The sequence below is a fragment of the Moschus berezovskii genome, chromosome 20 (assembly GCF_049115385.1).
Source record: "Moschus berezovskii isolate FMDL1 chromosome 20, NW_MosBer_1.0, whole genome shotgun sequence".
NCBI classification, from domain to species: domain Eukaryota; kingdom Metazoa; phylum Chordata; class Mammalia; order Artiodactyla; family Moschidae; genus Moschus; species Moschus berezovskii.
Window position 1 is genome coordinate 31,993,287 of NC_142479.1, and position 27,993 is coordinate 32,021,279.

At 55.4% G+C, this 27,993-nt stretch overlaps 1 protein-coding gene across 4 annotated transcripts; it reads left to right on the top strand.

Annotated features, from left to right (window-relative positions):
- Window positions 1–118: 118 nt before the first annotated feature.
- FOXN1 (forkhead box N1) lies at window positions 119–27,973 on the top strand. 4 transcript variants are annotated; one of them, XM_055395944.2, is made up of 9 exons: window positions 119–215; window positions 13,449–13,600; window positions 14,010–14,468; window positions 16,832–16,945; window positions 18,876–19,006; window positions 20,333–20,429; window positions 23,810–24,017; window positions 24,194–24,685; window positions 26,408–27,973. In XM_055395944.2, the coding sequence occupies exons 2-9, from the start codon at window positions 13,478–13,480 to the stop codon at window positions 26,719–26,721; spliced, it is 1,938 nt and encodes a 645-aa protein (XP_055251919.2). In that variant the 5' UTR covers window positions 119–215; window positions 13,449–13,477; the 3' UTR covers window positions 26,722–27,973. The 4 variants fall into 4 exon arrangements, with proteins under 4 accessions (XP_055251919.2, XP_055251942.2, XP_055251934.2 ...); XM_055395967.2 differs by having other exon boundaries at window positions 16,835–16,945; XM_055395959.2 differs by having other exon boundaries at window positions 13,469–13,600.
- Window positions 27,974–27,993: the final 20 nt, after the last annotated feature.

Sequence of the window (27,993 nt, forward strand, 5' to 3'; positions counted from 1 at the left end):
TAGCTTCTTAGTCACCTTGCTCTTCTCCCCGTCTTGGCAGCAGCCCCTCAGGGCAAGGGGAAGCTGATATCATAATTATTGGCTCACCCAGCAGCTACCTCCCCTCACCTGATGTCAGCACAGACCCGGGACGGCCGAGCTGACGGACTGACAGACAGACGGAGCTCCTGGCCCCCCAGACCCTGGCCCCCACGCCGACCTGCTTCACTGAGCAGGTAAGAGGAGACCCGGCCCAAGTCAGCCGTGGAGGCCAGCAGGGCTGGGTCAGGCAATGAGGAGGGGGGGTTGCCTTTTTAACGGGTCCTGTGGGTGAGTGGGAGCACTTGGGTGCTCCCTTCCTTCTCGCTGCTGCTCACAGGAGAATCAGGAAGTGGGGTGAGTGCCTGGAGGCCAAAGAGGACCCCCCTTTTCCTTGATCCTCCCTCTTCTTCCTGTTCCAGATTTGTCTGACTTCAATCTTTCTTGCTGTCATGTGGTTTTCCATTCCGGCATTCGGTGGATTTTGTGTGTGCATGTGTGCGTATCTCCGTGTGTTAGAGAGGGTATGCTTGGCCACCATGTGCTGGGAGAAAATAAGGGCTCAGAAGGGCTAACACTGGAAAATTAGAGCTGAAGGACAGAGGCAGATTCCCAATTTAGTGGCTTGTCCAAGTGGAGAGGGGAGAACCCAGCTCTGGAGTCGGTTGCGGGAGGGGATCGCCCTCGCCCTGGTGGTGCTAAGGGTGTGTGTTGATCAAGGAATCACTTGACATCTCTGAGCAGCCTCAGCTGGGGTCTAGATGCCTGGGCCTGCGGGAAGGCCTGGGCCACAGGGAGGATGCAGCTGGTGGAGAAGCAGACAGGTGGCAAACAGGTGCTGCAGCCAGAACGTGATGCTGAGCTCAGGGCAGACTTCCCCAGAGGCCTAGGGATGTCTTTCTCCCTCAAGAACCCTGAAACCGAGAGGCCTGGTGAGAGGGACCTGGGATGTGCTGGTAGCCCTCAGACCTTTGATGCCTGGAACTGGGGGTCTGGGGAGCAAAGGACCTTAAGAAACTGGCCAGAGTAGAAGGAAGACTCCTCTAGGGCTCACATGGATTTTCCCCACCCCCATCTGATCAGGTAAGGTTCTGGCATTCCCCGTGGAGTCCCTAGGCCCTCCACCAGTGTCCAAGTTAGATTAAGAACAGACTCAAATAAGTGGGCGTGTTTCCCTCTTGTCTCTGCACCAACAGGCGTAGGAAGACACGTTTGTGTTGTGGCCAGGCACAGCTGGTCAGTGGAATAGGACCGAGTGGAGAGGGCATGTCCTCTGAGAACTCTTCTCATCTGTCCCCCCAACCTCTAGGCTGGTCATTTCCCATGCCAGGCAGGTCTGCCCTCTTCCCGCTCTTTGAATCCAGGGAGAGGAAACTTGGTCATTCCCTCAGAGTCCTGAAGTCCTTCTTGGAGTCTGAAGTCTCTGCAGCTGCAGCACCCAGCTCTGCCTGCCCCCTTAGGCTTCTCTTTTCACACCTGATAAAACCCAGTTCCTCTGGGCTGATCAGAGGGTGAGATGGGGAGGCTGGCATTGCGCTCCATCCTGTCCCTATCGGGCCCAGCTCAGCCCCTTTGACCACTGTGGGCATTCCCTGACCCCAGGATGCAGGCAGTAGAGGGCAGGCATCTCCAACCCATGGGGGCAGCGCCTCCCTTCCTGGCCCCTCCCCCATCTCATGGTGGGCCAGGCAGGGCCCAAGTGGGGCTAGGTCCTGGGGGAGGCTCGGGTCCCCAGGAGGGAAGGTGCCGTGGGGAGAGGCGCATGTCCTCCCAACTCCCCGCCCGGGCCCGCCCCTGCTGCCTCTGCCGAGCTCAGCTCCGGGCTCCAGGGCCTGCCGAGGCACGCTGCCCCCCCTAGGCCCGGCGCCTCACTCACCTCCCAAGGCCAGGAACCTGTTCTCCCGGGAATGCCAGGGAGTTCTCAGAGTACTCTATTTCCCAGGGGCTCAGGGAGCCCCAGAACTCTCTCGATTCTGCTCCTGGGAAGGCAAGAGAAAAATTAGGGGGTTGGAGCACCCCCCTGCTCCCTATCTTTGTCTCAGCCACAAACTGACCTCTTATGGCCCCCAACCAACAGCTGTGCCTTCATTCATTGTGAGGTGGGAGAAGGCTTGGGGCGGCTAGAGACAAAGGCGAAAGCCTCCTGGTAACACTTGCCCTCTGGGAAGCTGTCTTATGGCCCCACCTTGGTCTCGGGAAAAGCCTTCCTTTTTCCCTGTGGAGAGTTCTGTCTGCCCACGAAGAAAGTACTACCTCCCGTGGCTCTCCATCCTTCTCTGCCAGGAAGTCCTTCCTCTTGTCTAACCTCCTTCCTTCCAGCTTGAGTCTTCATGGGTTAGCACAAACCCCACTGCCTGCACAGGGCCTACGCACCTATCCAGAGACTAAGTCACACAGAAACCTCTGAAGAGCTGGTGTACGGGAAGGGACAGAAATGAGGCCCTATGCCCACTGCCCCTCTGTTAGTCTCTCTGACTCCATGCTCTAATGAGAAGAAGGCTGTTGGGAGGCTCTTCTGCCTGCCTCCCCTTACTCCCTGGTAACGGAAGCAGGCCAGGGACAGAGGTCCCATAGATATGCCCTCCGCTCTTTCTTTCTCAGTCACAGCCCACCGACCCTGCTGAGGCTGCAGGGTGGGCGTGGGGAGGTTTTAGCAAACAGATTGGTTTCTGCAGCAGGAGAGAGGGACATTAGACTTTAGAGAGATGCTTCAGCCTTTTAAATTGAGTTCAGCTGAACTGTGTGACACTAGTGTTTGTAAAGAACCTGCCTGCCAATCCAGGTAGACATCAGAGACTCAGGTCCCATCCCTGGGTTGGGAAGATCCCCTGGAGAAAGGAATGGCACCCCACTCCAATGTTCTTGCCTGGAGAACCCCATGGACAGAGGAGCCTGGTGGGCTGCAGTCCATGGGGTCGCACAGAGTCAAACACGACTGAAGCAACTTAGCACGCATGCATGTGACCACAGGAGGTGGTTTCCTGAGTGGAGAGGCAACCATTGATCTGTGATGGGTGTGGTTGGGCTGGCAACATGCCCAGGAGCAGGGGAATGACAAGATGACCTCTGGGAGAGTGCGTCTCTCAGGAGCATCAAAGGTCCCTGAATAATTTTGGTCTTTCCAATGTATTCCCTCCCATCCTTTGCCCCATCTTCCATCTCTGCATCTCCAACTTCCACCCCACCCCATCTGTAACCCCTCTACTCCGGCTCCATCTCCTTTCACAGCCCAACTCTATACCCCCATTCTCATCTCCAGCCCTGATCCAGCCCTCCTCCTGTCCAATCCCCAACCCCAATTTCACCTTCCCCTCCACCACCCCATTCCTCTCTTCGCTCTCTTCCTTACCTTGCCTTCACCCTCATCCCTAACCCCATCTTCCATCCCATACCATTTCCACCTCCCCTAGATGGGTCTCTCCATCAGAGATCCCCTTTGGAACTCAGTGCCCTTCACTGATGCCCCTGCCAGGTCCTGCTATGTCCTCTGTGTTTTCCCGGTGTTCAGGAAAAGCCCAGAGCCACAGCCAGTAGGACAAAATGGGTTGGATAGGATCATCTCTGGAGAAGCGCTCAGCCTCCTGATCCTATCTGGATCTTGAAGGCTGGATGCTGGCCAAGCACAAGTAAAGATGAGTTCAAGTACAACAAGACAAGTATGATGTCCAAATGGGTCTCTCGACACTGCAGGTGTGTGTCCAGTGAAATGGGGAGGTGAAGAATGCCCTCAGAGGGCCCCCAAGGGAGGCAGTGGCAGCATTTGTGGGGGGATGCTGGGAACATAACCCATCCTATTAGGCATGGCCAGGCCCAAGGCAAGGAGATGGACAGCTAAAGCAAGAAAGCCTGTCGGGTTGTTTAGGACTGACTGCAGTCGTGAGCATCCCTGGGTCTCTACCCCGCCTGTGGTTCTTGCTTAGTCAGCTCAGATTAATGGGGCTGGGGAGAGAATTAGCTGAATCGTGATCTCTCAGGGAACTTGACTCTAGAGCTGGCTGTGAGTCACAGAGAAAAGGAAACCCATGCTCCCATGGCTACTCTGGAAGTTCCAGAGGGTGGGCACCCCTCAGGACTAGCCAGGATGCAACTGAGTTTCCCAGAGATCTGACCCTAACCCTCCACCCATGCTCATGGGAGGATACATATGATCGGTCTACTTCAGTCCCTGTTTCCCAAGTCTGAAAGTACTGCTTCTGACAAACTACAGCCAACCTGGGCACCAACACAGACACACACACAGACACACACACACACAGACACACACACACACACACACACACACACACACACACACACACACTCCCAGAGTAGGGCGTGTCCCTGGAACCAGATTGCCCAGAGACAGTTGCAGATCCCACCTACACTTGTAAATTCCACAGCCTTGTCCCAGGCTACACCAGTCCATCAGTCTTGGAAGCCATAGGGTGTGCATGAGGATGTACACACACACACACAGGGCCCCGTGATCATAAAACCCAACTTTCAGACTCTCCACTTGGCATAAGCAGAGTGACTGCAGCAGTTTTTGCCATCAGAGGGGTCCCCAGCTCCCTCTGAGAGGAGTTCCCTGAGCCCACACTGAACCCCAAGGAGTATGTGGTTTTGGAGAAGAGGCTCAGCCTCTCTGGGCCTTCTCATTTTCAGGCCCAACCTGCCCAAGGTGGGAAGGGTTTTGGAGAGAAAGTTCTTTGGGATGTCAATGCCAGGAGGATCCTTTGCACACGTGCTCTGGACAGCATTGGGGGAGGGGGCACCACCAGTGTGTATTTGTCTGGTACTAGATCTGTATTATTAGTAGTGGCGACAGAATTAATATCCCTAATAATAGATCGGCAATAATGAGCAGTCCTTCTGATAATGATATGTACAGAGCATGAGAGGCCCCTGGCTCAAGGGATGGTAGGTTCCTGACTCATCCCATGCCCACACTAAGGTGAGCAGGCGCAAAGGGGTCTGGACCACTGCTATGGAGAGCACCCAGGGAGGGCCAGATAGTGGAAGGGGCAAAGATCTCAGCCTCCACCTCTTTCCCAATCTGGATCCAGGGTCCCAGGGGAAGAGATGGGGGTATCATAACATGGTGTTGGTTTGTCTTCCTCGGAGAATTCTGACATCCTGGTCCTCACTCAGCCCCCAGGACAGCCGGGTAAGGTATGTAGGGCAAAAAAGAGGATCCCATTTCAGAAAGGAGGAAATGAGGTTAATTTCTGTGACTAGCGCAGGCTGATGGCAGAGTTGGGAAAGGAGTTTCTGGGATCCTTGATCAGAAGGAACCCCTGTGAGGGGAGAGGGGAGGCTTAGTGGCAGGAGGGGCACTGAGATAATAAGCGCCAAGCCACAGGATGAGGTGAAACGAGGCCCCAGTCATCCTGTTGGCCTCACAGCTCACATCCTCAGCTTCCAATCACCAGCAGAGCCAGTTACTAAGGTACCCACAGGAAATGGGACCACCAGGCTCAGCCCTGAGTGGCTTGATTATGGGGGCAGGACTTCTGGAACACTGGATCACAGAGCCAAAGGGTGCTCAGAGGTGAGCAACTCCAGCCTATCCCCCAGCCCGTTCCTCACCCACTCTAGCCAGTGTGGCTGGAAGAAGGTCGTTGTAATATGAAGGCCGTATTTTATCATCTGCGAAAAATCCTCCTGTTCCTTCTGTCGCTCCCCATGTCATCATCCACTCTTGGATCCCTTAAACAGCTGGGTAGACTGAGGATTGGAAGGAACTTTCTTTGGAAATCAGACACCTGCTCTCTGTACACTGCCCCCCCGACCCAGGAGGATAAAGCAAGCAAACAGTCCCCACCTCCCAGGAGCCCAGCTCCCTCGTCAGGCCCCCAGGGGTTCTAGGTCACCTGGTCCACACACAAGTCCCTTGCCAGGCCTGTTCTCACCATCAGACCCAGTCATGCCTTTAAAAATTCCTGGGGAAGGTGGGGGATGGGGGCGCAGCTTCTCCCTAAATTGCCTGTGTAAGGGTCTCATGCTCTTGGAAATGAGAATTTTGCACTGTGCACCACCCTCTCCCCCCTCCCACCCCAGCTAAACTTGGATGGCAAGTTGAATTTGCTTCTGGGAGCAACAGCCTCAGAGCTTGAACTCCAGAGTAGGTAGGAGGGAGGAAGAGACCGTGAATGATAAGCAGGACCAAAAGATTCCTGGGGGCTGGGAGTGTTTAGGTGGGAAGTATCAGTATTTTAGAAACAGTCACCTATGGACCCTAAGGAGAACCCAGTAGAGCCAGTCTCTCTGACTAGGTGGCCATAGCAGAGGAGAAAAGGGGGTCTGTTAGGAATGTCTCAGAAAGAGACGGATGGGAGCTTTGAAGAATAGCATTTTTTATTTCCTTGAAACCAGCATCTCTTTCTTCCCCATCTATTAAACGAGTATCCATAGACAGTTCAAAGACACCCATTAATATAGCCCACTGTCCACTTATTCATCTCTCTGTCCATCTGTCCAGCTTCCCATCCAGTCATTTGTTCACCCATCAATCTGTCCGTCCTTTGATCTGTCCATTTCATCCATCCATCTGTCCTTCCGTTCATCCACCCATCCCTCCCTCTATCCATCCATCATTCATCCATCCAAAAAAAGTCAAGCCCCAGTAGGTCTCCCCAAGGCTGCTGGTAAGGGCCTGTGGTCCTGTGGCATTTATGGGGCATGTGACCTGCCTGCCTGGCCTGGGGAGGCAGCCCCGCCCCAGCCCTCAGGCAGGGGGCTGGTCCAGGCATGTGGGAGTATTTATGCCTCGATGGAGGCTCCCAGGGAGTTGCTGGGCTGAATGACTCCCCGAAGCCGTGATGGTGGCCATGGCCCAGAGCCTACTGTGAGTGCTTGGATTCAGTTCCTTTGGGGCTGGGGCTGGGTGGCAGAGCCTGGGAACGGACTGGAGAGATGGGAAGCTGCCCACGGTGTTCAGGGATGGTAGAAAGGAAGGGGTGCTGGGTAAAGAATAGAAGAGGAAGCTATTGGAGCTCGACACCCACAGCAAGGCTGGGATCCATCCTGGAGCAGGACTGAATCCATTGCCTCTTACTAGCTCTTGGTGAATGGCAGGAAGGAGAGGTCAGGAGGACTAAGATAGCAAGAGAGATTAAGGTTAGATACCGGGAAGAACTTCCAGGTCAGCCCCAGGCATGGAAGATGTTTCAAGTGCTTTTTCAGGACAGACATACCGAGTGGTACTCTAGGACCAGCCTATTTCCAGAGGCAGGGGAGTAACTGAAATGGCTGAAGGAGAGTCCTTGTTGGGGGGATGGGGATGACTCAGGGTGTCAGTGGGTCAGATTTGAGGAAAGCACCCCAGGGGAGATGTGATAGCTCTTCATCCTTTGTTCTCCCCCACTCCACCCTCTGCCCCTTCCATCTGTAGCTGCTTCTCAGAGCACTTTAATCAGATCTCAAGGCAGGGACAGCTGACCCACGTCGTGATACCAAGCCAGGGTCAAGAGCCAGAGTGGACAGGATTTCGACCTCAGAGCCTCCAACCTAGATGGGAGCAGCGGAGCTAGAAATCCCAGGCTCCCAGGATCCCAGGGTGCCCAGCCTCAGGAGTGGCCCCCGGGCCCTTCCCTGCCACCCCTACTAGGTAACTACTGCACTGCTCCAGGGGACCCCTCCCAGCAGCCAGGCGGGTGGAGCCCCGGGTGGGGCCACAGGCAGCACTGGGCACCGTCCCCACCCCTTGTAAAACATGCTGCCGCAGCCAGCAACAGAAACCATTAAGGCGGAACTCCACCATCTCCACCTCTCTCATAAAGGGCAGGTAGGAGCAGCCCGGGTGGGAGGGAGTGTAGAGAGAGCCCAGTGAGGGCCCTGAGTGTCCTCTGTGACTCAGCTGCCCACGGGGGTACAGGGACAGACCCTCCCAAGGAAACCGCCAAACTTGCCCCTCACCCGCCACTCTGCTTCCAGGTGTGAGCAAGGAAGCTGAGGTGTTCCTGAGGTGGGGCTGTGGAGCATAGTGGTTAAGCACCCTAGCTTTGAAGACAGTGTCTGAATCGTGGGGAGCATCATTTACTAGCTGAGTGAACTTGAGCAAGTCAGGTTAACCTCTCTGAGCCTCAGTTTCCTCATCTATAAAATGGGAGTGATAATACAGCACCTCCCTTCTGGGGTATAATAACTCACCCAGCTGTTCCTGGTCTCCTTGAGGATTTCCTTCCTCCTGAAGGAAGAGCAGAGATGAGGGCCCAGAGATGACAGCTCTGTGGACCACAGACACATCCATAGGACCAGCTTCAGCATCTTTAGATGCAAATGGTCTCAGCATATCATTTTACTTATAAGGAAACTGAGGACAGAAAGGGGAAGTGACTTGTCCAAGGTCACACAACCAGCAAACAGGGTTTTACCTGACCCTGACCCTACCCCACAAATGTTCCCTCTGCTTTGCTCCTGGGGTACTAAAAAAAAGTCTCTGAGGGGTGGGTGCTGGGTACAAGGGGCAAAAGGCCTGGCTGTTTGCGAGAAGGACACAGAGCAGAGATGCCACCATGAGGGTTGTTGATCCCACGGTCATACTTCCTGGGGAAATTTCTTCCTCATCATGCCTTCTATGCAGGTTAGAAGACCATTTCTTTCTTCCCTCTGACTCCAGGGAAGACCAAGTCTATTTATTCCATCCCTACCCCAGCCCTCCCTCTCGTGCAAGATCATAGAAGGTGGAGAAGTTCAGAGAGCAGAGGTTAGACAGAATACCTGGATGCTAAACCGGTCTTCAGATAATGTTTAGCCAAGGTTGCATGCTTGAAGTATGTTTGAGGGTGTCATTGGGACTCTTGAGGCCTGAGACTCAGGAGATATTTTCAGTCTTAACTGTTTGGCCCTGGGCATGTCATTCTCTCTGAGACTCAATCTTCTACCCTGAAAAGTGGGATTAATGACCTTTCTCTCCTATGTGATAAATGTTCACCCACCAGTTCTCCAGAAAAAAAAAAGGCGGGGGGGCTGATCTGTAACATTTGCTAATTTCCTTGGATAGATATTCCTACCGCTGCCAATTTGAGGATTTGGGCCAATTTCACCAAAAGCGAACTGTATAACTGGCCCTAACAAGCCCATACCAGCTGACTCCAGGGCACCGCTGCCTGCTGCTCTCTGAGGCAAAGGGGGAATGAGATGAGAGAGGAGAGACAAAAGTGCTTTGTGAACTGCCGAGCACTTTATAGACGCAGAGTTGTGATCAGGAAAGTCCTCATAGTCAAAGGGGCCCCAGAGCACAGTCTACCAGCTGAAAGCCCTGGCCTAGCTCCAGCCCCAAAAGGGGCAGGTTGTGAGTGGAGGAGCCCACACTGAGTGACAAGTCCTGAGTGCCATCAGGGGTGCTCCTGGGATCTGAGGGAGGAAGAGAGCTCACTGGACCTCCTGCAATAGTTTGCAGATGAGATCTGCACACATACATCCCACTGTGCCCTCTGAAACTAAAGCAGGTGGGGTAAAGGTTAGTGTTCACTGGAAGATTCCTCCTGCATGCAGGGGCCAGCGCCCATCAGAGAGGACTCCTGGGGGATCCAAAGCAAGAGTCACCCCCCGTCTTTTCCTACTCTAATCCCTGGGAGTTTCTGCAGCCATTCTCCCTCAGGGGAATGGCTAAAATGACCTCTGAGGCCAGAGGGTCAGGAGGAGGGAAGTTCAGCCTCTGCCAGTGCAGGAGGATGAGGTCAGGGAGATGAGGTGAGAGGCAGGAAAGAGCAGTTCCTTCTCCTTTCCTGGTCCTCGCCCCCAGAGCTCAAGCTTTAAAATACTCTGTCCCACTGTTAATTATTAATAATAGCTATCATTTATTGAGTACATACTATGCATTAAGCTATTTACAAGCAATATTTCATCTAACCCACCAGAGAGGTATGTATTATTAGCTCTATTTTATAGATGAGGAAACTGAAGCCCAAGAAAAGAAGTTGAGCAAGTTGCCTAACCAAAGTCCCACTGTTACTGGGATTCCAACCCAATCCTGACTCTAGAGTTTCCAAACTAGCTAATCCAACTTTAGGAGACCCCGTGGCTATTTGAGAAAGGGGTCAGAGGCCAAAGCAACCTCACCTCCCTCTTTGCAGTGAGTTGTTCATTGTGCTGGACAGAAGTCCCCACCCCATATACATCAATGAAAGCCCCTCTGCCCAGCCCTTGAGGCAAAAGGACCCTTAGAAATGGCAGTCGGTGAAGGATCTCATCTTTCTGGGGGCTGTGTGTCCTTAGGCAACTCACCTAAGCTCTCTGGACCTCCTTTCCCGATTTGTAGAACAGGACTTCAGCAGAGGCAATCAACGGGGTTTGTCATCAAATCTGGAGTCATCATTTATAAAACCTACCCAGAGGAAACCCTGCACTGAGGTTCATCCAGGGACATCTATATCCTCAGTGCAAATCAAGACACTGGCCTCTGAACTCTGCCTAACCTCCCTGGTTCTTATTCTGTCCCCGGGAGCTTAGAGGAAGTGAGGTAGTGGTTTGGCCAAGCCAGGATATGAAAGTCATGGCTGGGAACTGAAGGCTTCAGGTAAGGCGTCTGACTTACGGGAACTCGGCCTGGGCTACCGATAACACCCCAGGACATTGGGGCTGTTGCCAGGATGAAGGGCAGACAGAGGCTGTAGGGGCCCTTCTGGAAAGGCCAGAACTTACGCAGGAGGGGTGGCCCACTCTGAGTTTCAGAGAGGCCTCCACAGGTTCATGTCTCAGAGGAGCAGAGCCGGGGTCTGAATCCCCTGGGGCCAAGCTGAGTAAAGGCCAGGCAAACAGGGCCTGGCTACAAGGGCAGCTGTCATCTGGGAATGGGGTCATTAGCCAGTCTCCCCAGGCCTGAAGCAGTGAGACCATCAGGGAAAATAGTCTGGGGTCAGGAGCCACGGCCACATCTGGCCAATGAATCCAGATGTGCACGATACCTCCTTGAGCATTTTCTACGTGCCAGGCACCTGGTACATATCATGTCCCTTAATCTTCATGACGGCCCTGTGAGGTGGGTCCCCAGACCCCGTGATCACAGGAGCAAAGGGAGAAACAGAGAATCACACAGTTTCTCAAAGTCACCAAACCAGGAAAGTGACAGCTGGGACTCAAATTCAGGTCATCCCCAATTCAGAGCCTTTGCTCTTTTTTTTTTTTTTTGGTGTATTACACCACACCGTTTGCAGGATCTTAGTTCCCTGACCAGGGACTGAACCCACACCCTCAGCAGTGAAAGCACACAATCCTCACCACTGAATCGTCAGGGAATTCCCAAAACCTTTGGTCTTCACCATGTGCTATTCTGCCTCCAGAGAGGAGAGCGACCACCACCCCATGTGTTACAAAACCTGAGAACTTGGGGGAGGAAGGACCCCCGCCTTCTGTCAGGAGGGAATGGAGAAGGCCTTGGGAGAGCAGGTCTGGCCCGGGGCCAAGCGGGGCAGGCGGGCCCTAGCTGTCCAGGGCTTCCAGGGAGCAGGGGCCAGGCCGGGCGCTCAAGCAGAACTAGAGATGGGCTGCCCTGCCCCTCGGCCCGGGGCCTGCTCCACCGCGGTATCTAGTTACGGCCAGCTCGGCGCTTCCCCGGTCACGCCACATTTAGCTTTGCCGAGTGAGCGGCACTGCAACACAGAAGGGGCGGCAGGGACTCTTGAAGGGGCGGGAGAGCCTCCCCCAGCCCCCCACCTGGACCCCAGCTCCCAGCCCCCTCCACCGCTGAGCCTCTGAGGGACTTAGGGCAAATGCCTTCCCTTCCCGGTTGCCACCACCCCCTTGTCAAATGAAAGCGATAAGCTTATTTAGCAAAGATGTACCAACCCCAGGCAGGGCACACAGGGGGCCTCTGAGGCCAGCCCTCCCTCCCAGAGCTCCCAGGACAGCAAGGAGGGGGAAATGAAGTTGTCCTGCTCTACCAGAGGGGAGTCTTGGGTAAGTGTTAACCTCAGGCTTTTCTTGTTTGGCCCCCTAGCTCAGGCACCCCCACTCTGACCCCCACCAAGCAAAGAGACTAAGGGGAGCATAGCCTCCAGAGTTAGCCAGATCTGGGTTCAAAACTTGACTCTATTGAGGATTGGCTAGGTGACTTGAACCAGTCACGTAAACCCTCTGAGCCCTCAGTTTCTTCATCTGGAAAGTGGGATTAATAATGCACCTTTCTCACAGGATTATTCTGACAAACCGATGAGAAAGTTCTCCTAATCATTTACGTAGCGGCCAGCCCAGAGTAGGCCCTCAGCTCAGGGTAGACTTTCTCAGAGTTTACTCGGGCAAGGTGAAGGTGAAGGTGAAGGTGAAGTCGCTCAGTCGGGTCCGACTCTTTGCGACCCCATGGACTGTAGCCTACCAGGCTCCTCTGTCCACGGGATTTTCCAGGCAATCGTACTGGAGTGGATTGCTATTTCCTTCTCCAGGGGATCTTCCCAACCCAGGGCTCGAACCCAGGTCTCCCGCATTGTAGACAGACGCTTTACCGTCTGAGCCACCAGGGGGCAAAGAGGAATAAATTCAGGAGAAAGTGCCCTTTGTAGGTGGTGGAGAAGGAAGGCAGAGAGCTGAGGCTAGTAAGAGTAAGAGACATATTAGTCGTGCTGTTAATAAGGAGAGCTGGCATGTATCGAGCACTTGCTATAGCTAGGCACTGTGCTCAATTCTTCATGTACATGATTTCATTTAACCCCACAGCTGCATGAGGGCGTCTCTCTCTCCCTGTTTTTGCAGATGACTGATGCTGAAGCTCAGAGCTTCGCTGACACAGCTAGCAAGGCAAGAAAAAGGCTGGCTTTGAGCTGAGTCTTTTTTTCTTATTTAATATTTATTTTTGGTTGCAGCACATGGGCTCTTTTGTTACGGCACGCAGGTTTCTCTCTAGCTGTGGCACGGTCTTACTTGCCCCGTGGCATGTGGGATCTTGGACCAGGGATTGAACCCGCATCCCTTGCATTGGCAGAAGGATTCTTAACCACTGGACCCACCAGGGACATCCCTGAGCTGAGTCCTGTTAACCACTCAGCTATGCTGGACACAGAGTTCTCCTATAACTCTAGAATGTCTGAGCAGAAAGAGCCCTCACGTGTTACCTAGTGCAAGCCCCGAGTTTTTCGAATGGCAAGTCTAAAGCTCAGAAAGGGCAGCGGCCTGCACAATGTCACGGGTCCTTTGGAGTGGGGCAGACACAGGAGAAAACCCTAGAGGCCACACTCCTCAGCGTCATGCCAGGCTCACGGGGCCACCAGAACCCACGTCCCCGCGTGTCCCCAGCCTCTCCCTGTGTGTCTTTCTCTGCCTGTCTCTCACACTGGTTATCTGCTTCCTTCTGTTTCTGACGTTTCTCTCAGCTTGTCTGTTTGTCCGTCTCTGTCTGTCTGTTTCTCTCTCTCATCAGACGTCTGGCTGGAGGCAGGGTCCCAGCCCAGGGAGCGGGTGGGAGGGGTGGCCTCGGGCTTGGTCAGCCCTGGACGTGGTCCTCGCTCTCATCACAGCCGGCTTTCTTCGAGGCCAGGACTGGGTGATGGTGTCGCTACTCCCGCCACAGTCTGACGTCACGCTGCCAGGCCCCGCCAGGCTGGAGGGCGAGCCCCAAAGGGACTTCATGCAGGCACCGGGCCTCCCAGGCTCCCCTGCCCCGCAGAACGTAAGTACCTTGCACCTAGGCCTGGGCTGAGGCCAAGACCTGAGGGCCACGCAACAGCAGGTGGGCCATCACCCCCTTCCCCCTGGGACCTCCCTGCTTCTGTCTGGTCCTTTCTCCCAGCAAACAAGTACCCAGGGACTCCCAGATCCCGAAGTGTTAGGATCTGGGCCTCTGCTTGTCCCTTCGGTCCAGGAGTTTCCCAGGGCAGGGCCATGTGTCCGTCCTACCAGGGGTGACCCGGGGTTCGAAGCGGTGCGTCCTCATCAGATCGAGGCTTCCAAGGGCGGGTGAGGTCTCCCTCCTCCACTGGGGGCTCCCCAGAGCTCAGCCACAGACCCTCTACCCTCGCACAGAGTCGGGTCTGCATCCAGCCTCCACTCACAGGCTGTCTACCCTCTGTCCACCCCAGAAGCACGCCGGCTTCAGCTGCTCGTCTTTTGTGCCTGATGGCCCTCCAGAGCGGGAGTCCTCACTGCCCCCACACAGCCCCAGCGTCGCGTCACCAGGCCCGGAGCAAGTCCACTGCCCAGCCGGCCCTGGCCCGGGCCCCTTCCGGCTCTCACCCTCAGACAAGTACCCCGGGTTCGGCTTTGAGGAGGGTCCAACAAGCGGTCCCGGGCGCTTCCTCAAGGGTAGCCACGTGCCTTTCCACCCATACAAGCGACATTTCCATGAGGATGTCTTCCCCGAAGCCCAGACTGCCCTGGCCCTCGATGGACACTCCTTTAAGACTCCGGGGGCGCTGGAGGCCTTTGAGGAGATCCCTGCGGATGTGGGGGAGGCTGAGGCCTTCCTGCCTGGCTTCCCTGCAGAGGTCTGGTGCAACGGGCTCCCCTACCCCAGCCAGGAGCACAGCCCGCATGTCCTGGTGAGTACCAGTGCCAGCGCACATCCCATCAACCCTATGCCAGTTCCTGGCACTCCAGAAAGTCTTCTGAGATCAAATTTTCTGCCATCCCCTTTCCAGACCTTTCTACTCAGGGCCAGTGTGCACTTGCAAGCTCAGAGAGTTGGGGTCTTTCAGCTTCATTTGGAGTCTCCAGGTCAGCTGAGGGAGGGGTTGCTGACCTGGCCCGGTGTCGAAGGAGTTGGGTCAGGGAGTCTGGTCAGACCCCGGGATGCTGGAAGCTCCCCAGAGGTTACTGAGTCAGGATTCCTGCGTGCAGCTGTTTGAAAGTCAAGAATCCCCAGCCAGACCTTCACACCCATATGTAAATACGAGAAGAAAAACACATTCCAGAGGCCAGGAGAAAGGGCTTAGGGAGGAGTCACAGAGCACAATGTTCTCCAGTCTAGCATCAGCATGCAGAGTTGGAAGAGGATTTAAGTATTCTCAAAGGACACTTCCGGGCCCCATTCTTTACCTAGAATGAGGCCTGGGTGTATTCATAGAAATACCTTGAAAGCATCTTAGAAGATCTATATGTCCTTTCATAGCCATACCCATAAACTCTGTGACCTTGGGCAAGTCACTTAACCTCTCTGAGCCTCATCAGAAAAGTATACTTACCAGTACCTACCCCATAGGCTTATTGCCTTGGGAAGAGGAAAACCCACTCCCAGTTTGGGCTGTGCCTACTCCAGATACAAGAATACTGGAGTGGGTGGCCATTTCCAGGTCCAGGGGATCTTCCCAACCCAGGGATCAAACATGCATCTCCTGCAAGTCTTCTGCATTTCAGGTAGATCCTTTACCACTGAGCCACCTGGGAAGCCCCATCCCATCAGTTACTGCCCCATAAATGTCCACGCAGTGCCAGCCTCTGGTCACTGTGCCAGATGTTTCCTTTCAAGTACCCTGTTTAATCCTTACGACAACCCTCCAAAGAGTTCCCACTATCTCCACTTTGCAGAAGATGCTGAGGTCCCATAGAGACCAAGGAGAAGAACTTGGGCCCAGAGACCCACAGCAGGATGGTCGACTCGCTGAGTGACCTTGGGCACATCCCTTCCCTTCTATGGGCTCAGCCCCATCATTGGCCAAATGATAGGGTTGGACACAGTATTCATGGCCCTTCTAGGCCTGAGATTCTACGATTATGGATATCTCTGCATCAGCCACCCCAGGGCACACCCAGGAAAGAGCTCACAGCTGATTTGACCCTCTGGGCCCAGATGCTGGCTCCCCAGGCCCCTGGTAACCTCAAGAAGAATGGTCCACCTGTCCATGGCCTGGTTTACCTTCCAGTCCCTAACTGTGCTGTCTGGGTGCCTACTCAGGGTCCAGCTCTAGGCGAGTCCCTAGGGGCTCCACGTGGGGCTCACAACCTGTGGGAAGCCAGGATCCGGCCCCCACCACCATCAGCAGCTGCAGACTCCCTTTGCCAGAGTGGGAAAGGGTACAGGGCTCCAGCAGACCAGCAACTGGGTAGACTCTTCAGGGGCTTTCCAGGAGGTAACAAGCAGTAAAGAACCCGCCGGCCAATGCAGGACACATAAGAGGTGCCCATTCAATCCCTTGGTTGGGAAGATCCCCTGGAGGAGGGCGTGGCAACCCATTCCAGTATTCTTGCCTGGAGAATCCCATGGAGAGAGGAGCCTGGTGGGCTACAGTCCACAGGGTTGCAAAGAGTCAGACACGACTGAAGCAACTTAGCACAGCACAGCACAGACGCCTCAGAACAGAGAGCAGAGGCTCTGAGTTGGGGGTGCCCAGAGCAGAGGGGACTCACTAGCCCCCTCCAGAGAACCTGCTAGATCTCCCTTGGGCTTTGCAGAAGAGGAAGTGGGAGGGCCTTGGGGGCCCCAGCTGGACCAACCTGTCTGGCCACTTCCTGTGCTCCCTTGCCTTGGCTCTGCAATGGGAATTCCAGAGCAGTGGTCCTTTGCGGATCTGCTCTGAGGGGCTGGTGGTTCTGAACCAGGATCAGGTCCCGAGCCAGGCTTGGTGAGTGGGGTCAGGCCGTGCACCCATTCCAGGGTCCTTCCGCGGCCTCAGTGTGACTGACGACAAGTCTCCACCACTTCCCTGGACAGCCCAGCCTCAGCCTGTCACTTGCAGGGAAGGGGGGAGCGGTTAGGGAGCACAATCAGTTCCAGCTCCAACTCCACCACGAACCTGCTGAGTTCCCTCGGGAAAATCCTCGCCCTACTCTCTTCTCTTGTATTCGTTCTCCAGGAATAAGCTTTGCTAGAGGCAAAGGTGGAATTGCTTTTGTGTAAGGTTCGAGATGGATGATAGGAAGGAAGAAAGACAAGGTCCAGCCTGGTCATCTGTTTCTTTCCTTCCAGCAGGGGTCAGAAGTCAAGGTCAAGCCCCCAGCTCTGGAGAGTGGTCCGGGGATGTACTGTTACCAGCCCCCCTTGCAGCACATGTACTGTCCTTCCCAGCCTCCCTTCCACCAGGTGGGTCTGGGGCAGGTGGGCAATTTCCCCCAGGGTCTCAGGATATTATGTTCATGTGTGATGTGTGGGTGTGTATGTGAGTGTATACGTGCACACCTGGATGGGCAGGTAGGGGCAGCGGGGCCCTGAATCTCAGGCTGGGCCACCCAGGGTGGGGACCAGGGGTTCACAGGAAGGGAAGCAACTGCCCTTCTCTCGGAGTGGGTGGGGCTTGTCTGAGACCCAGGCAATGCCTGAGAGGTCTCCGCAAAGAGGGTGGGGCTGAGATTGGGGCACGGCTGGATGGAACCAAAAATGGAGAGAAAGAGGAGAACAAGACAAGGACTGAGCAAAGAGAAAAGGAGTTTGAGTGGGGTGACACACAGGCTGAGCACCGCAGGAAACAGCGGGCTCCTGCCTGGGCCAGCCACTATCTCGTTAGGTAGCCTTGGCCTCACACTTCCCCTGAGCCTACACAGGGTGAGACCAGGAGTGAGGCTAGGGGACCTTCCCCGTTGGAGGCTCTAAGTCCCCATCATCTTTGGCCCTATCCTCCCTCCCCACGATCCCCTGGAGAAGGGAATGGCAGCCCACTCCAGTATTCTTGCCTGGAGAATCCCATGGACAGAGAAGCCTAGCGGGCTACAGTCCATGGGGTCGCAAAGAGTCGGACACGACTGAGAGACTAACACTCTTTCCACTCCCCACCCCACTGCTCAGCCTCAGCTCCTCCCCAATTCACAGGATGCCAAGTAATTGCCCCACAATGGCAGGGGATGGAGGTTTTTAAAAAGAGAAAGAAAAGTGCCCCAGAGCAGCCAGGCAGCTCCCAGGAGTCACCGGGCAAGACAGAGCAAGTGGCTGCCCAGCGCCCAGGTCCATCCACCTGCAGCCTGGCACTGAGACAGGCCCTGCCTGTGGAGCAGGTTCTACTCCCAGCTCTTTGGCATTGGCCCTGATGTTGGCTAAGCCAGGGAGGCAGGCACGTGGGCGGGAGGGTGGTCAGACTGCTTGCTTTGTGGGGAGAAAGAAAGAGAAGGAGGGAAGCAGAGGGAACTCGGGATCATCCTCACTCTGTGAGGAGCCTGGCTGGAGTGGCCGGGCCATCCTGAGGCTCATGGTCTGACCCAGGAGAGAGGGTGTCCCTGAGGCAGCCTGGCCCAACAGGGACTGAGCCACAGCAGGGCTCACGGGCTCCCAGACCCTAGATGGCCTCGCCGTGTCCAGCTCTGTCCTGACACCCTCTGTTCTTTGCACCCCCTCCCTGAACAAGATGGCCGCACCCAGGGCTTTATGGAGTCTGCGGAGAGCGTGACTCAGTCACTAAGTGTCTCTCGGGTGACCTGGAAAGAGCACTTCAGCCTGGAGCAGATGGGGGAGTCAGAGTCTCCTACCCCCCTCTCACCCCCATAAAACGCCATCCCTGGCAGCCACTCCCTCTGCTGTAAAAACCACCTCCTACCCTCACCTGCCCACCACCATGACCGGCCCTTTCAAAGAGCCACTGAAACTCGTAAACGGGCCCAGTACCCAGCAAACGCCCAGGCCGGACACCCCACTTCCGGCCCAAGCGCTCCAGGAGATGCCGGGGAGGCCCAAAGCACCTGCCCAAAAGGGCTCAGGGGCACGAGCTACCCCTCACACCCTCTAGTTCAGCTCCTGTCCTATCACCGAGGCAACCAGGGTACCTAGAGGTCTGAGAGGAAGATGCCCTCTGAGACCCTGAATTCTGGAATGTGGATCTCCTCACAGTCCCTCCCAGGACAGCCACATCCTTGGCCAGACTCAGATAGCTCTGCCTTTGGGGCCCATGACCATGGATGGCAGAAAGCTTGAGAGAAGAATCTAGTTTCAGTTCCTTCTCTGGATGTATATGAGTAGGGGGAGGGGGCTCCCTTCCTTGGGAAGACTGGTTACCATGGCAACCACTCTGCCACTTTGACCTCTACAGTACTCACCAGGTGGCAGCAGCTACCCTGTACCCTACCTGGGCTCCTCACACTATCCCTACCAGCGGATCGCACCCCAGGCCAGCACCGATGGGCACCAGCCCCTCTTCCCAAAACCCATTTACTCCTACAGGTATGTCTCTCAGCACTTCTGGGCTAGAAGGAAAAGGGGTGAGAAGTCCCTGGGGAAACTGAGACATGGAATCCTTGACGTATTAGGGTAATGGTAGGGGGGTGGAAGTCATACCTGGTAGACTTGCAAAGGATGCTAGAGAGAAGAATCCAACGTGGGGGCAGGGGGCTTGACTAGCTCCCCTCTGCCCTCTCATCCAACCCTGGGGAACCATGTCTGTGGCTCAGCTCAGCAGATGCTGGTGCCCTGGGGTGAGCCCACTAGGTTCTAGCCTCTTGGGGCCCTGGGACTGAGAGTTTAGGGGGGACGCTTCTCCCTTTCCCCTCCTTCTGTAGACTCAGAGAGAAGCCTCACCCCAAAGTGCCACCAGAAGTAAGCGAGGGATGAGGTCTGCAGAGGTGGTTCAGTTACTTAGCATCTACCAGATCTAGTGCAGCTGCTCTGGGGCTGGGGTTGTAGGTGCCAGGCCAGCAGCACCCTGCCCATCTGGGATCCCTTCCATCTGAACTTTCATTCATCCAACCGACACTGATACTCGACCTCCTGTGTGCCAGGCCTCACGTGGGGTCAGGTCATCAGCCAGGGTGAGCTCAGGAAATGGAAAAGGTACTTACACATCATCCAGGAGCACAGAGAAGGGGTTTGTGGAAGGCAGAATGGTACACAGAAAACAGCACATGCAATCTTTGGAGTCCAGCAGAACCGGGTTCAAGTCCAGGCTCTGAATTTACTAGCTGTGAAACCTCAGGCAAGTGACTTAATCTTTCTAAGCCTGTGTTTATTCATCTTAAAAAACAAACAAACAAAAAACTGCAGTATTCAGGAATTTGGATGGATTAAGTGAGAGAATATGCTTGGCACATTGTAGGGGCTCAAATAACCGTAGTTCCCTCCCTTACTATCCAATATTCAAGCAATTGGCTGAGGGCTGACTGGTAATGACAGCGTCCATTTAATGAGAGCCTTCTATATGCTAGGCAGCATCCTTAATCTTCACGACTCTGAGGTAGCTATTACTTTCTTCACTTCAAAGCTGAAGAAACTGAGGCTCAGAGAGGTTAAGGCACTCACCCAAGGTCACACAGCTAGTGAGTGACTAAAGCCAAGAGTGTAACCCAGCTCTGTCAGATGTCACAAGACCCTCGAATATCAGTAATTCCTAACTTCAGTGGATACTTTCTTATCCCTTCTCCTCTCAACCGCCTCGCACCCGTGAATTCTGCAGCAGGCTCTTCTTTCTTGATTGTTCCAGCCAGGGTAGGAGGGTGGGGGAAGACTCCAGGCCCGATCAGAGGTTCCAACTCTCAGAGCTTTCTCTGCCTTCAGCATCCTCATCTTCATGGCCCTTAAGAACAGTAAAACTGGGAGCCTTCCTGTCAGCGAGATCTACAATTTTATGACGGAGCACTTTCCTTACTTCAAGGTGAGCCCCAAACCCACCCCACCCCACCAACCCCAAGTCCTGGAGCAAGCCAGACCTCTCTGGAACCAGAAGATACCATTGGGAGGTGGGAGATGAGTTTGAATGAAAGCCAGGAGAGGGTGCCTCCCACCACACGCTTCCCTTTGTCTGCCATTCAGAAGGACAGTTCTCTGTGGGTAACAGAGAGCTCAAGCTATTCACCAGAGGTCACACAGCAGGCTGGAGTCAGACCTCATGCTGGTGGAAAGTGGACATGGCAACCTGATAGGCTTCAAGGAGCATCCACCTACCCCAAATGGGGAGACAGAGCTTGGGAAGAAATGAGAGGCTGTTCCCACCACTGCCCCCAGGATGCTGTGGGACTGAGGAATTTGGGTAGGAGCTAGCCAGCCAAGGTGACCCAGGATGCCGGGGCTGCAGAACTCATTGCCTTCCTGGGAGAGATTAGGATCTGCCTCCGTGGGCGGCAGGCTCAGCTGCACTTTTGCCAGAAAGTGGGGTGTGGGCTTCACAGTCTTAGAGTGTCCTAGGGAGCTGACTGTTTCACCTGACCTTCCCACAGACAGGATCTAGTCTCTTTCAATCATAGAAGGGGCTTCTGGGGCTCTACCAGACTCTTTCCCTAGAGGCAAGATAAGCACCCTTCTCTCCATTTGCTCAAGGCCAAACAGCCGGTGGGATCACTTGCTGCTGGCTCAGGCTTTCTGGCTTCCCACTTCCCTTGTCTGCAGGCTCCCCAGGCCCTCCTACAAAAAACCCCTCCTTCTGGAGTGGGTGCAAGGGAAGTCAGAGCTTGTGTATGAGAAGTGCCTTCTCCAAGGCCTGCAACCTAATAGATACGGTCTCACCTGCTGCCTGGGCAAAGGGCAGGAGCTGAGACCCAGGTAATCCAGAGCTCAACTCCACCTACCAGTGGGTGATTTCTGACCCCACCATCTTCCCAATTTTGCTGTCTGGGGATAATTTGAGGTTGATATTCAAACAAGGGGCTTTCCTGATGGTTCAGCGGTATAGAATCCACCTGGCCAGTGCAGGAGACGCAGGTTCGATTCCTGGCTCAAGAAGATTCCTTGGAGGAGGGTATGGCAACCCACTCCAGTATTCTTGCCTGAGAAATCCCATGGACAGAGGAGCCTGACCAGGCTTTCAGTCCTGGGGTCGCAAAGAGTGGGACACAACTTAGCAACTAAACAAGAATTCCAACAAGTTTGTACTTGCTGAGCTGCCACCAAATGACGAATGGGCAAGATGGCCAGAGTTCTGGCCAAGAACGAAAAAGCATGGTCATCCATCAGAGCATCTGGATGGGAGAGTAGCAAGTAGGAGAGCTGGCACTGGGATTCAAGCAGCATCAAAGCCGGCATCCAGGGCTCGCCCTCTAAATCCTGGCATGTCAGGGGGCCAAAGTCTCATTGACCTGTAAGGCTTTTAGAGTGTCCCCTAAGGCTTCAAGGAGTCAGGCCAGAGAGGGGGAAGTGGGGGAGGGCCCTGCCCCATTCCTCTCAGCTTTTCCTCCCTGCCAACTCCCAGCCTGGCCCCCAGCCCCTCCCTACATCTCATCTTCCTGGCTTAATTATTTTTCCTGGGAGCCGTGTAATCCCTGTTTTATGGGGCTGAGGAGTGAAGAGGTCTAACTGCTTTTTTTTTTGGTTCCAGTTGTTGTTCTTAGCCAGTTGCATCACTCCCTCCCTCCCAAGTTTACATTTGACTTCAGAGAGAAACCATCTGTGAGGATGGGACGGGCCCCAGGTGGTAAAGACAATCCGGTGGGGTGACCTGGGCAGGGCCCTGAGTTAGGGAACAGAGCTGGAGTCTGGCTCCGTCCCTGCCTCCTCATGTGATCTCGGCCTGGACCCTTTCTTCTCTGGACCTCAGTTTCCCAGTCTGTAAAATGGTCAGATTGGACCAGTTGGCACATAGGTTCCTTCCAGCTCTGACAAATCCCCTCCGACCCACCTAAGGGAAGAGTTCAAAGATCCTCTCCCCACCTCTAGCTTTCATTCCCCAGTTGAAGATCATTTTTCTGGGCTAGGACAGAGTGGACCCTAGGGTGGGCAACACTCATGCCCAAGGCAGCTGAGTTGGGCGTCCTGAAGCCCTGTGAGTCAGGGATGTGGGACGGAGCAAGTTCCAGCCACTGGACATAATTGCTAGTGCTGACCATCCCTCTTCCAAACAGGAAGTGGTTGGGGTGGGGGCTGCTCTGGCATCCCAAAGTCACAGATTTATGGGGCTGTAAAAGGGCCCAGTGCCCATTAACTCTGCCCACCAGGCCACACAGTCTTGACTCCTCGTAGGGACTGCTGAGGGAGTTGAAGGTGAATCCCTAGCTGGCTGGTCTGGTGGCTTAAGAGTCTTCTCTCATGACCCTGGGAGCCTTGGGGGTCATCTCAACCAGACCCCTGACCCAGGCCAGTGGTCCCTAGGAAAGGCTTCAGCCGATCCTGCCAACCACTTGCAGCAACGCTGACATCGGGCCCGGTTCTGCTGGACGTGATTCAGCCTGGCTGTTCCCTGGGGCAAGTGAGCTGGGGAGGAGGGAGTGGCAGCCCCTCATTAGGCAGAAACGGTGAGCTGGAAGGGAGAGGGACTGGGAGGTGAGGGCGCAGAAGGACCTCACCAGGCAGAGCGGATGCTCTGCCCACAGTCACCCCTGCTGGGCCCAGGACTGTCATAGAGCCTGGAACAGAGCTCTGGAGGTGCGGTGGGGGGCGGGGGGAGAGTACCCAGTGGCACCCCCGCCACCGCCTCTCACCCGACTGAGTCAGCCTAATGGTTTTTACAACCCTCCCTGGGCACAATTACTGCACTGGTGGCATGACCAGGCCTCCTAATGGGTGTTTATTCTGTTGGCACGAGCATCCCCCGCCTGAGGGCTGGCCTCCCCACCAGGGCACGCCCCCCAGGCACACGCATGTGAACACCCACACACACACTTACAAAGACCAGAGAGACTTTCTCTCACACACACATCCTTAGCAACACACACGTGTCCTCACACTCAGAGGGATTCATGGAGCTCAGGGTGGCAAGGCCCTCTCCACAGAGGGGTCCAAGCACAGGCCCAGAGACCCATCGGGGAGTGGTCCAAGCCCAGGTTGGGGAGGGGCAGCACCTCCTCCTTAGCACCCACCAGCCCCTCCTGTATGAATCACCTCCACAGTCCTCTGAAGGGCATGGGATAGGATGGAGGTAGATTTTAGGTACTAATAACTGTGACTGAGGTTCTTGCCCATCCCTGCCCCACTACTGATGGGACTGAGTGTGGGCTGGTCGCTGAGGAGCTCAACAAACCCCAGAGTGGGTGGCAGTTGTGTGCCCAGACGGCCAAGGCTCTTTCTGAACCCGGCCTGAATTCGTGTCTTGCTCTGCTCCGGCAGACGGCGCCTGATGGCTGGAAGAATTCTGTCCGCCACAACCTGTCTCTTAACAAGTGCTTCGAGAAGGTAGAGAACAAATCGGGAAGTTCCTCTCGCAAGGGCTGCCTGTGGGCCCTGAATCCGGCCAAGATCGACAAGATGCAGGAGGAACTGCAGAAGTGGAAAAGGAAAGACCCCATTGCTGTGCGCAAGAGTATGGCCAAGCCAGGTGAGGCTGCCGGCCGGCAGGGTGGACCCGGGGTGTCCAGAGCCAGAAAATTAAAGTAAGAGTAGGGGTGGTGAGAAAAGCTGATGAATAAGGAAAGGGCCTGAATGTGCTTCCAAGGCTGGGAGCGATTGTGGGGGAAAGGAGGTCTCACAGTGTCCTCTCTTGGGCCTTTTCAGAGGAGCTGGACAGCCTCATTGGAGACAAGAGGGAGAAGCTGGGCTCCCCACTGCTTGGCTGCCCACCCCCTGGGCTGGCAGGCTCCGGTCCCATCCAGCCCCTGGCACCTCCAGCTGGGCTCTCCCAGCCGCTGCACTCAATCCACCCGGCTCCAGGCCCCATTCCTGGCAAGAATCCCCTACAGGACCTACTTGGGGGACACGTGCCCGCCTGCTATGGGCAGACATACTCGCATCTCTCGCCGGGCCTGGCCCCTCCTGGACCTGCGCAGCCGTTGTTCCCACAGCCAGATGGGCATCTAGAGCTGCGGGCCCAGCCAGGCACCCCCCAGGACTCGCCTCTGCCTGCCCACACCCCACCTAGCCACAGTGCCAAGCTGCTGGCTGAACCTTCCCCAGCCAGGACCATGCACGACACCCTGCTGCCAGACGGAGACCTCAGCACTGACCTGGATGCCATCAACCCCTCTCTCACTGACTTTGACTTCCAGGGTGAGCTGGGGACGGGAAGGGGGAGGTGGGACAGGCCTGCAGAGGGGCAGCTGGTAGTGGCCCGGCTCGTCTCAGTCTCCAGGTTGCAGCCTGCTAACTGCCCAGGTTCTGGAGCAGAGAAAGCCCAGAGCTGGGGAATAGGTGGTGGTGGTGAAGGGTCAGAGAGGAATATTCTTGCCCCTTGAATGGGTTCCAATTGGCCTATCACCAAACCACTCTCAGTTCTGGGCTGAGAGTGCCCGGGAGGGCCCGGGTCTTGGGAAGCTACTGTTAGACAGGCAACTTGAGCCATATCCCCCTCCAGAAGTGGGGAGCCGGGCTCGACAGCCTCAGAAGAAGATATAGACCAAGGGTGCATGCCCCCCAAGTAGCTTCAGAAGATACAGGCTGGAAAGGGGCCGATGGTCTATTCCATAGTTAATTGTGAGCAACTGAGACTCTGAACATTTCCAGAAGTGACTCTATTTTTGGAGTTCATCACCTAATGCAGAAGAAGGAGAGAGATCTTCCCCGAGAAGAAGGGGAGGCCGAAGCAGGTCCCAGGAAGAGATTGTCTCTTCCATCCCATCTCGCCTGCTTCATCTCTGCCTGTGGCCAACCCCACCCGTTCCCATCGAATCTCCAGGGCACCCCCAGGCCCTGGTACTGGCCACAGGAGCTTTGAAGGAGGGTGCTGACCCAGGCCTCGGGCCCTCTGTGTGCCCTCCGGGGTAGGGGACATCCACAAGCAGGTGGGGGCAGCTGACCCTCAGAGATCTCCCAGTCTGATGAGGAGAGAGCCCGGGTCTTGGGAAGCTACTCTTAGAGAAAGGCAACTAGAGCTGCATCCCCTCCGGAAGTGGGGAGCCGGGCTCCACAGACTCAGAAGAATCTATAGATATGTGGGCTACCATAAACATTTACCTGAGCCCTACTGTCAGGCATCTTGTGAGGGACTTTACATGCACTCTCTCACATGGGTCTATAGGGTAGGAGGGATTATTCAACCCATTTCACAGATGTGCACCATGGTTAAGTAACTTATTCAAGGTCACTGAGCTAGAAAAGAGAGTTAGGATTGGAAGCCAGGCAGCCAGTCTTGGGTTTAGTTCAGCCCCCTTCCTCCAGACCCTGCAGCCCTGATCCCCAGGGAAGGAGCCCCAGGCCCTGGCCGGCCGCGACGCAGGTCACACAACACACAGAAAAGGATCGGGTGCAGCACAGTTTACACCCCAGAGTCAGTGCTTCCTGGTGGGGAGCACTTCCTGACAGGGCTCTGCTCCTTTTCCTTGGGCCCTGCAATGGAGAAGCCCAACCAGCTCACTGGATGCTGCGGTGCATTACTGGAAGATCCTTGGTCTGGGCTGCACATTCACCTTCCTTGGGAACCTGAACAAGAGCCAGGGTGAAGAGTTCTTAGGGCCCCCTACACAGGGTAATCCCAGAATGTACAGCATCTGCATCAACCCTTCCAACAGGCAGCTCTTAAATCCTTGACCACTCCCCTGCCCCCCCCCCCAAAAAAAAGAGCCGCAGAGATCATCTGGGCTATGGCTTTCAAACTGTCCTAGATGGGAGGAGGGTGGAGAGAGGCTTAGCTCTGGGGTCACAGAGCTAGTGCCAAAGGTCTGCTCTCCAATCAGTGTTCCCCAGTCCTGCTCTCTAGAGTGTGAGAGCGCGGGGTGGGAGGCAGACAGGGCTCCTTGGTGCCTCCCAGTGACGCCTGTTTTCTCCCCCAAATAGGAAACCTGTGGGAACAGCTGAAGGATGACAGCTTGGCCCTTGACCCCTTGGCACTGGTGACCTCATCGCCGACACCGTCTTCAGTGCCGCCAGCTCCCCCTCCCTGCTATCCCCCCGGGCCCTGTCTGGCCGAGACCGGCAGTGGGACAGGCGACTTGGCACCCCCAGGCAATGGGGGTTCCGGGGCACTGGGAGACCTGCATCTCACCACCCTCTACTCGGCCTTCATGGAGCTGGAGCCCACACCCACCGTGGCCCCTGCTGGCCCCTCTGTGTACCTCAGCCCCAGCTCCAAGCCCATGGCCCTAGCCTGAGCTTGCCCCACAGCAGCTCCAGCCTTTGCTTGGCCTGGAAGTCCCAGCCGGCCACCATGTCGGGCTCACCTTAAAGGTTAAGGAAGGAAACACACTCCCTGTCCCCTACGTCACGAAGCCAACTTGATTGTTAGCTGGCGGCTGGGGGTGGAGAAGTCACCACCCAGGATTCTGCCCCTCGCACATTTCCACCACCTGGTACACCAGCTCCTGGCCCAGGGACCCCGGAGAGCAAGTGTCTGGGCACGAAGAAAACGCACTCTCCATGGCTCACACTCATCCACACTTAGGCTCTCGTGCACATGGGCAAGGCGCACACACACACATACACACACAGTTATGCAGACATACACCCGCTCACATACCTTATATCCAGAGGAATCAGAACTATATCACAGACTTCACTGGGGGACAGCTGAGAGCTGAAGGCTTTGGTTATCAAAAGTTCAGGGCCTCCAGCCAGGTTCAAGACCGTCCTGGAACCCTCTTCTGATGGCCACGTTCTCTGCAGGCCTGCCCCCCTCCAGGAGTGGTCTTTCCCAGAAGCCCCCTGTATTTATTCTCCCATCTTCATCCCAGCAGCCCATCGAGAAGGAGGAGATATGGAACCTCTCTCCAAGTTGTCTGTGGGCCCCCAAGAGGGTGGTGATATTCACAGCACCCACCCTGCCAGGCTCTCAACCTTTCCTCAACTTAAGCTCTATCTGGCTTCCCCCGGGAGATGACACACAGGAGGGGCAAAGTCCGCCCCAGGACCAAACTGAGCCCAATTCCGACACAAAGTGTTTGGAAAAACCCTTACCCTCAGAAACTTGAACGTGTCCTTTTGTCCCAGCCCTGGGTGCAGGAAAGGCCCCTCCATGTCACTACAGTCACCCCTGAGAACTTCACGTAGTTTAGGTCCCAGCTTATGAATACTTCTGTTTCAGACAGCCTGGGCAGTTAGGGAGGGAACTCTGGTTCAGGCTGGTGGGGGAGCACCCATGCCCCCTCTCTTTGACTGCTTGGCAGGTCCAGGATGCCCCTGGAGCAAGGGGGTGTGACTTGCTTGCCCACTGTGTCCTACCTGAGAGCCCAACCCACAACTAGTAGGCTGAAGTGGGAGCTTCAGCCTACCCAGGGCCTGAGGGTGACAAGAACACCCCCTCCCCCTGAGGTAGGGCCCAGGTTCAGATGAGACACAAGCAGAACCCTTGATGGCCTGCCACTGTTCCCTGTCCTGGAACAATAAAACAAATGCCTTGTGGTCTCAGCTATCAAGCCTTCCTTTCT